Source organism: Eupeodes corollae, chromosome 1, assembly GCF_945859685.1.
Source record: "Eupeodes corollae chromosome 1, idEupCoro1.1, whole genome shotgun sequence".
NCBI classification, from domain to species: domain Eukaryota; kingdom Metazoa; phylum Arthropoda; class Insecta; order Diptera; family Syrphidae; genus Eupeodes; species Eupeodes corollae.
In genome coordinates, this window is record NC_079147.1 from 301,232,135 (window position 1) to 301,242,105 (window position 9,971).

Here is a 9,971-nt window from a genome sequence, read left to right on the forward strand (position 1 = left end):
CAAGGTAAACCACCTACAGAAGTAACATCTTACAGACCAATATCACTTATACCAATTATGGCTAAAGTTTTTGAAAAACTGCTTCTGAAGAGTTTTAGCAAAATTATAGAAGAAAGAAGGTTAATCCCAAACCATCAGTTTGGCTTTAGAAATAAACATTCCACGATAGACCAAGTTCATAGAATATCGGATGTAATAGAAAAAGCATTAGAAGAAAAACAAGTATGTTCAGCTATTTTCTTATATGTTGCTCAAGCTTTTGTCAAGGTTTGGCATGAGGGAATTGATTACAAACTGCAAAGGGATCTTCCCAGGCAGTACTTTGAAATATTAAAATCGTACATCTCAGACCGATTGTTAAGAGTAAGGTACGGTACAAGAAATACTCGGAATTGAAGAAAATAGAAGCCGGTGTACCACAAGGGAGTGTCCTAGGTCCTACTCTGTATTTACTATACACAAGGGATATTCCAGTTGGTAATCAAACCATAATGGCTACTTTTGCAGATGATATCGCAATTTTGGTACCCGACAAATGTGTCTCTAAGAGAGCTTGAACCGAAAAATGGCGTATCAAACTTAATCAAACAAAATCTTCACATATAAACTTTACAAATAAAAAGATAAACAATATTCCAATAATCATTAATAATCAAGCTGTACCTTACGCCAATACGGCCAAATACCTTGGAATGACTTTTCATGCAAAGCTTAAGTGGAAAGAGCACATCAAAAAGAAAAGAGAAGAACTAAACTTGAAATATAGAAAAATGTACTGGTTCCTTATGTTAACAACTCTGATTTATCAATCCAAAGCAAAATAATGCTGTATAATCAAGTACTAAAGCCTGTTTGGACCTATGGAATATAATTATGGGGCTGTACAAAGAAAACAAATACCGAAATCATCCAAAAACTCCAAAACAAAGTCCTTCGTGGAATAGTTAATGCACCTTGGTACATAAGAACTACCGATCTACATCGTGACTTACAAATAGAAATGGTTACAGAAGTTGTTAAAAAATACGATCGTACAACCAGAGACTGCAAAGTCATACTAATTCTGAAATAGAGTCCGTCTTGAATATAAGAAACCATGTTCGGAGATTAAGAAGAACCAAGCCTCATGAGCTGATGGTCTAAAAAAAACATGGGAAAGTATTAAAAGTTTAAACTTCCCCCAAAGTGATTGTACAAAGTTAAGAAAGATAAATCGGAAGTCGATCCTTCAAGATTGGTCCTGATGAAGAGGTGGTTTTAGTGGTTAAGAGCCCCACACTACTTGGTGTCGAATACTGCCAAAAAAAAAGTTATCTACAAAAATGATAAATCGATCATTGATTTCAGATGTCCCTATCTTAATTTTCATCATTTAAAACACAAATATTTCACTTTGTCGGTTGAGTGCTTTAAAGTATTTTGATGTTCTTAGAACTTTTGTCATTCGATATTTGATGGGGATTTTCATAGTTTTATTGAAGTGGTACCACGGATTTTAAGAAAAAGAAATACAAATTCTCTTCATCGATTTATGTTCACATTTTAAAAAATTGACAGTGAAATTAGGTTATAAAGTAGGATCTAAAAGAACATTATTTTTACATTAAATTGTCAATTTTTAATCATCTATTAGTTCAGATCAAACTCCCTTGGGTCAACATCGTAACCTTGTTAAAGAAAATACATCAATATTGCAAATTATCCATTCAATGTCTTGTATTTTAAGTAAATTGAAACCCAAAACATAAATATATACAAATCAAATCTTGTTAACTTAATATTCATACCAAACTCCTCATCGTTATCGTGTAAACGACATGTCAAACACTTTTGAACCATCACTCTGTCTCTTCGTCTATTCGTCTGGACCACAAGATGAAAATAGAATCATTTCAATTTATTTGATTTTTATATGAACTCACCCCTCTTTTAAAATAACCAAAAATTACAACCCCAATAACATTTTTGAACTATATGTACAGAGTATATACATACATATGTTTAAAATGTATAAGTATATGTGAAGATCAAGAGGAGAGGAAAATTAATTACCAAACATCATCAAAGGAATGCAATTACCAACCAAATCTAACCGTATGTATGTAATTTGGGAAATCTTCTTTCGTTTTAAAACAAATTCCTTTCTCTCATACATAAGTATATCTAGTTTTGGTTAACTCTTTTTTAAGGACGAGTCGAGGACGATGATGACGACGAAGACGGGTGCAAGAAGAACTATTTAACCACACTGGCTTTACATTGAAGAGCTTCAGACTGGGCGCTGGTAGAATGTCGGAAAGGGAAGTTAAAGCCAGGATATTTTCAGGATGCTATTTTATACATATAAATATTAGGTACTTAAATCCTTAGTGTGGTTCTATTTAACTTTTTGAATTCGAAAATTGGTATGAGTTATGTTCCCGTACGTAAATCCAATTCGATTTACGTTAAAACTTACGTGAATATATCTGATGTCTGAAATGACGATAAACTTCAAGCAATTATCCCCTATACCAAACCCTTTCTTTTCCAATTCCCATTCCTCCTTAAAATTAAAATTTTGAAATACAACAACATACGAGTAGCTCGTATACTCAGTGCAACATGAGATGGAATGAGCGTTTCGAACACCCAATGCCACTGCTAAGTACCAGAACCCATCAGTGCCACACCATCACAAAACAATACAACGAGCTGTCTGCAGCTTGGAAATTCTAGAAAAGTTTTATACACACCACTCTCGAAAGGATAAAAGGATACTTATTGCCATGATACCAGGATATACAATCCCGGATATCATAAATGTGGAAATGAATTCATCGAGAAAATTACTTACAACGAGAATATTTACTGCCATAATAGTTATCCTGGATTGTACACTGTACAGTGTGTAGAGTGCACTCGCTCGCTCGCTTGCTCACAATGAAATTCTTCTTTTGTGAATTACATATTTCCTCCCTTTCCCGTTTTCATACATATGTATAAGACCATATATACCGAACAGGAGGTAGCTGGAGCAGACCCTGTTTTCTAGAATTCTGCTTAAAGGTGGAGTCGAAGTCGAAGCTGAAGCCCGATGTGCGATGCCAAGTGGTGCTTGAAAAAGGGGAACACTTTTTGTACCTCTGCTCTATACGTTCTCTTTTCAATTCTGTGATGTTCCACTGGGTTCAGTTTGGGTTCTGCTGATGCAGGAGTTCCTTTAAACCAAGTTGCTATTTTGATTGGGGCTGATCGGTTATTACAGATTTGCTTTGAAGATTCAACCTTACATACAAACGAGAGTATACCTCTATTGTAAAGGATGCAAAGAAAGGAATAAATAAACTTACATTTAAGTGCAACTTTTTAGGGTTTGAGTTGTTATTGCTATACTCCAACCCCCAACCCCACTTCCTGCATATTTCTGGGTAATGGACCCACTATAGAGTGTACAGATGATGATGATGTAATCCGATTTGTATCCGATATACATATGGATTGCCAAAAATGTTTTTGCGAAACAGATGCACAAGCGAGCTGTTTAAGGATTTGTATATTTTTGAACTGCCAGCGTAACTTACTAAAAATAATGTACCATTGGAAAAGATTTGTTTTAACTTTTGTTTGTTCCAAAGTTTTTGAAATCAGGTATTATATTTGATATTTTATTATTTTCGAATTAATTCCATAACTTAATAATCAAAAAGTTTAGTTTTAGCGTTTTCTAAGTTGGTAAATGAATAGTACTATTTGAGAAGGTATTGTGGGCACTCTGGGATGGAATATATATTTCAAAAAAGCGACTTTGCAGAAATTTTAGTTGGTTTATTAAAATTGATTTGAATATGTAATAGTTTTTTTGTTGTTATATTTAATGTAAATGGTTTCTTTCCTGTGTTCCAAGTGCCATCTATGGTTTCTTTCCTGTGTTCCAAGCGCCACCTCTCGGCCTTCTCACAAAAGATGATAATCTAGCAATGCCTGGCAATGCCGGACAAGAAACAGAGGAAAAACACATGGAAGGCAGGAAATGAAGCCATCTTGTAATTTTTGGTATTTCAGATAAGTTTGGATACAAGAAAAGAAAGGAGGTATTCTGTGACTACGAATAAAAAAAATGTATTAATAAAGAAATATTTAAAAATAAAGTTTGATTACAAATATATTATTTTTTAAGGACTAAGGAGGTTTTCCTTATTAATATCATTAACATGTGTACAGTTTAGGCACATTAAGAGGGTTACGAGGATATAGAAGGATTTAAAATCCTGTATCTTATTAATTCCCATAGGGAGTTATTGTAATGGGTCCGATTTGTCGAATTGAAAAATTTGTACGTTCGTTCGTACGTTCGCGACGTTTTTTTTTTTTGTCGTTCATAGCTCTAGAAGCAGCAGAGATATCGACTTCAAATAAATATTGTTATACAGACAATAATGCAGAAAGATGCAGAAAGGGCTCTGCGGAAAATTGCGTGAGTGTTTTTTTTACCATAGAAGTTTAAAAAAAAAGGTGAACATTTTGGTTAACCCTAAATATCTCACGAACCACGAACGCTAGAGACTTGAATTTATTATTATACTATTCCGCCATTGGTGACGCAAACTTGACTTTGATCAATGGTGATGCCGGTCTCATTGACTGATTTTTTCAACTGAAGATTTTTTGAAATGTGTTACTCATATTTCTTTTTTTTTTTTTTAAACATACGCTCCTTGACAATAAAACAATGATATTAAATCAACGGAAGCTCTTTTATTACAAAACACAAATTCAAATTCAACAAAAAACAATAACGGAGAAGAAATTTATTCGCATTTTTTCCCACACCCGGTCTCACAGACCAGTAGGTCATCATTGGTGGGTTATACTAGCTGACCCGGCGAACTTCGTACCGCCTCACAGTCAATGAAAGTCTTGTTACTTTTTAGCTGAAAAATGATACAAAATAATATATTTATATATAGATAGATACAAAAAGGTATTTAATTATGATGAATGATGATGAAAACATACATACAGAATAAAAATAAAAAATAATAATTAAGTAATTCAAACTCATGTTAGAAAACTATGATTGAAACATATGTTGTGCAGAATGGGGAAAAAAATAAAACTCGGATTAATTGATTAATAGGGTTTTTATTGAAGCACTTTGTGGTAAACGACATTCCTTGTTTTTTGGTCAGGCGCAAGAACAAATAAAGCGGATGGTTTGCCGACACGTGAGCATGCCACGTACAATTGACCACGAGAAAAACATGCATTTTCTACATTTTGGCCACAAATAGTCAAGGATTGGCCCTGTGATTTGTTGATCGTCATGGCAAAGGCAAGACGAATCGGGAATTGAGTTCGTTAAAACTCAAAGGGCATATCCGTTGCGATCATCGGAATCCTTGGAATTAGAACTTCCTCATCTTTAAATGTTCCTTTAAGTATCGATACGTGAATCACATTGCTCATCAGTTTTCTTATCGCCAAACGCGTTCCATTACGCAGTTTTGGTTGGTTTAAATTTCTAAGCATGATGACTATCGAGCCAACTTTAAGTTTTAAATAGTGCGGTGGTACACCAGGCACATCCAAGAAGTTTAAAAATTCAGTTGAATAATTAATGGCTTCTTCTTCGTTTGTTACTTGTTAAACAGTCGATATATTTGAATGAATACAGAGTACCTACGATTTGATTTTGAATAATAATATCTTTATTTTTTGTACTTAGTATTTTTGTGGTTAGCAATTATATCAGGGAATACTTTGTTGATAAGCTCGTCTTTTGATGGTACGCAATTGCAAAAATTTGGAGGAAATGAAATCAAACCGCTCGATTTTTCAACAGGAACACAGCCATTATCGATAGTCAGCGATTGCTTCGATAAATCATCAGCAGATAAATCGTTCAACAATGCAACTCTCATATTTACAGACAGTTGAATGCTTTGAGGCAAGCGTTTATTTCGTCGGCTGCAGTAGATCTTGAAATGACTGGTAGTGTTTGTCGGAAATCGCAAGATAATAAAATCATTGCACCACTAAAACATCTCGAGTCATTGCGCAGATCTTTTAATGTTCGGTCTAGTTCTTCCAATGCGCGTTTGTGCGCCATTGTGCATTCCTCCCATATGATGATTTTTGATCCTTCTAAAACTTTGGCCATTGGAGAGTGTTTGGAAATGTTACACGTCAGTTGTTCAGTAGTTTGAAGGTTTAATGGCAATTTTAACGCTTTAACAATGTGGACGCTATTCAAGAACAAGTAATTGCTACCCCAATTTCGGATATCGCACGTACAGTGGCCAAAATCAATGACATGAGGAATGTCTTCCCAGTTCCACCGGGGGCATCCAAAAAGAATAAGCCGCCATTTCCGTCATTAATTGCATTAATCAGTGTATCATAGACTTCCCTCTGCTTAAGATTCAACAGAGGTACATTCGTTTGAACTGATTGGATTAGTTCATTTGGATCATATAACATAACAAACTGCGGCACATGAGGTAACACATACGTATCTTCGATGAAGAGCAAAGTCTGGTTATAGATCTCCTCATTCACCTCAAGATATTAATTTCTTGAGCTGACGCGAATTCGATGTAAAATATCTTCTGACATGTTATCTTTGTATTTGTTCCACAGGTCAAGTGGGTTCGATGGGAAGCATGTGGAAATGATGATAGCAAATAATGTGCGTATCTGACTTGGAGATGCAGAAATAATTGCTTCAGCGATTGTCGTATCCCAATGAGTATCGTTTTCAAGCAAATTTAGCTCTTGACATGCTGCACGAAATGTGGGGCACACGATACCATTAACAGTTCGTAGTGATTCAAATGATGTTGGCCCTCGAACATGTACCAGCAACAACCGCAAATAGAAACATTCATCATTCTTTGGATGCACTGTGTAAATACAACCAAGAGCAGGAACTGCATCGCCTTGCTTCCGACGTTGAATTTTCTTCGATGTCGCGTTCCAAGTATAATAACGTGGCATTTCTGAGTAAAGCAAAGTTCGTGCGAACGGATCGCTTTGACAAATCGCAAAGAAATTGGTCAGTGTTGTCGCTGGAGGTGTTTCGGCACGTTGAGCAGCATTCGACGCTGTGAAATATACTATCTGACCGTTCTCTAGATGCACCCCAAATGTAAAACAGTGAGATGACGTTCGTATAGGGAATGAAAATATACGCCAAATTGCTTCATTGCAGTTCACATATCTACCAACTTCAAAGCGCGTAATTTCATCGTTGGTATGGGATGTTTACCGAATACCGCCATGTCGCTCCCTTTCGTGACATATTTGCAAATGTATTTTATTGACTTGACCGAATTGCAATACTCAACATTACAATGCGCTTTGAATGTTGTGGAAAGAAGTGGCGAATATGGAACAATCCAACTGTTGTCAACTACGAAAACGTTTCCTTTTACTTTAGTTGTGATAGTTCTACCATTATCATGGTGCAATCGACGCCGATACAATGGATAACCATCGTTGCCTGTAATGGTCTCTGCCGTCAATTTTCGTGGATACCGTTTGGAACACTTGCCGTCGACCATGCACGGTGATTGTCGGTTAATAGTGCCACACGATCCATGAATCATATTCGTGACTACAATATAATGTAGGTCTGGATCGGTTTCAGGAGCAGGAATCTCCGCACATATGATGTCATCTATTTGATCTGTAGTAGTTGCCCAGTATTGCTTCGTGTAAGTACAATATCACGTGTTTCCAAGCTTTCACCAACAATCAGGATTGCCACTTCATCGATTGTTGGAACATTAAATGTGCGTTCATGTATTCCAGGTGGTCTTTTATCTGCTCTGATCACAACTTTATAGTCATCACTTGGCATGCGCTCTATAGCAGTCTTGAACAGCCTGACTAATGCATGATATTCATGTAGCATTTGCTGCAGATCTTGAGAATTGCTCTTTTCGTAGCTGTGTTGATCCCTTGACGCAGATCTTGAGAATTGCTCTTTTCGTAGCTGTGTTGATCCCTTGACGCCGGTCAAGTTGTTCTTCCATAATGCCCATGAAGTATATTTGCAAGAATTTATGCTGTGCATCTTCTATAGGTTGCGATGGAAAATCTGGCCTTGAATCTGTAAAGTCCAAAAGTCTAAAGACAAATTCAGAAATCTAAAAAACTACATTCCAGATTTTTTTTACAATGATAGAAAATAAAGTTTTTAACGTAAATTACCCTAAATGTCAGATTATATCCGTGTTCTTCGAAAATGTCCGCCCAAATAAAGTCATTTGAAAACAGACATTGTATATTTTTGAGTGTTCGCTAGAAAATGTCGTGATTCTAGTGTTTCGCCATAAAGCAGTGATCAAAATGGCTCTGGTGGCGGGACCAATTATGACAATTTCACTTTACCACTAAGGCAGCACAAAATAGGCGTTTCAGAAGCAAACTTCAATGCTCCACAATGCTGGCAAACAACGTCCATTGAACCAATGCAAAAAAACGATGCAAGCTTTAGTCGATGGTGCAATCATACAGAAACTCTGCTCGATTCAAATCAATACTTGAAGCATATCTTCTTGCACTTCGAAGATAATTCCTCTGTTCATCTGTACGATAAGCTCGACGATTTTTCGTTTCTAACCTAGACGTTTCACGGGCTGTCTCTCTTTGCTCTTGTGTTTGAGAAGCACGAATTAAGACCCTTCTTTGCTCCATACTAACGCGGCGCTGTTCTCGTGCAATTTCTCGTTCTCCATCGGATAATTAACTCGTGATATTCCGTTGCCTAACTGCATTACGGATTCGCTGGGAAAGATTAGATATTCTAGGACGCAGCATTGTTATTAAAATGTGCGCTCGCATAAAACCACCAAATGGCTTATCAAGAAAAATCATAGACAGCCTATAAAAAGACAATTTTCGGGAATTAAAAATTAAATAATTAATAAATAATTTTCGAAAATTAAAGTCGAAAGCAAACAAATACAACAGTACCTGAACTTTTTAGACACTTAACAAAAAATAAATTTCTGAACGCACACATGATGTCTTCAGAAAAAAAATAAAGTTGTTGCTTAAAAGTCTCAGCTCCAAAAAAAATAAATAGTTGTTCCACTATTTGACAGGATTGGACAACAAATGTTTGACATGAAATCAATAAATCAGCATCTATTGAAATGATTGTATTCATTACACATATCGAGTCTTCATTGTTTTTAAGATGTATTCTGCTATTCCGGACGGAAACAACTCCAACAAATCAAAAACCATGACAATCGGTGTAGCCGTTCTCTAGTCATAAGTGTTGTAACAAACACGACTTTCTTTTATATATATAGATATTTTAGCTTGATACCAAACCAGTACATTTTTGTAAAAAATCAAATTAACGATTTTTTTATAAATCAAAAAAACTGAAGAAAAAAATTGTTCACCTCACATATTAAAGGAATACAAAAGATTTTATTTCCAAAACTTTTCTGGAAAAATTTTGAGAAAAATTCAAATCGACAGTTGTTTTTACATTACATTACATCCATTACTTAAAGTAAGTGAAAATTGATTTTCAACTCAAATATCTTTTCAAAAATTTGAGATATTGGCTTTAACCTACTTTTATCTTTTAAAAAATATTGTTGTCAACGGTCAGTTAAATTTTAAGAAAAACTTAAAATACAGTTTTTTTACAAGAAATATAAAACTAAAAAGAACAATACTAAAACTTGGTAAACATTTACTTTATTTTATTTTAGCTTTTCAAAAATTATAAATATTGTTTACAAAATTCAGACAAATTTTGAGAAAAGTCTAATTGACAGTTTTTTTTTACAAAAAGTAAAAAAATAAAAGAAAATTTAACAAAAGTTGGTAAAAATTGATTTTTGACTCAAACATTCGAGCTTCGAGCTGAATTTATCTTATAAAAAATGTTGTTTTCAACATTCTGACAAATTTTGAGAAGAATTGAATTTAAAGTTTTTTTTACAAAAAATAAAAACCTAAAC

At 34.9% G+C, this 9,971-nt stretch overlaps 1 protein-coding gene and 1 non-coding gene across 2 annotated transcripts in view; both read right to left on the reverse strand.

Annotated features, from left to right (window-relative positions):
• The window catches only part of LOC129951943 (uncharacterized), a 76,127-nt gene extending 68,538 nt beyond the window's left edge, over positions 1–7,589 (reverse strand). Inside the window, exons 1-3 of the mRNA XM_056064316.1 lie at positions 7,250–7,589; positions 6,568–7,112; positions 6,277–6,516 (exon numbers count right to left, since the gene is read on the reverse strand). Of these exons, the coding sequence (XP_055920291.1) occupies positions 6,277–6,516; positions 6,568–7,112; positions 7,250–7,589 (1,125 nt within the window). The remainder of the gene's footprint in view (positions 1–6,276; positions 6,517–6,567; positions 7,113–7,249) is intronic.
• LOC129943629 (small nucleolar RNA Me28S-Cm2645) lies at positions 1,309–1,378 on the reverse strand. The gene has a single exon (XR_008781338.1). It is a non-coding gene; the product is annotated as a small nucleolar RNA Me28S-Cm2645 (small nucleolar RNA).
• Positions 7,590–9,971: the final 2,382 nt, after the last annotated feature.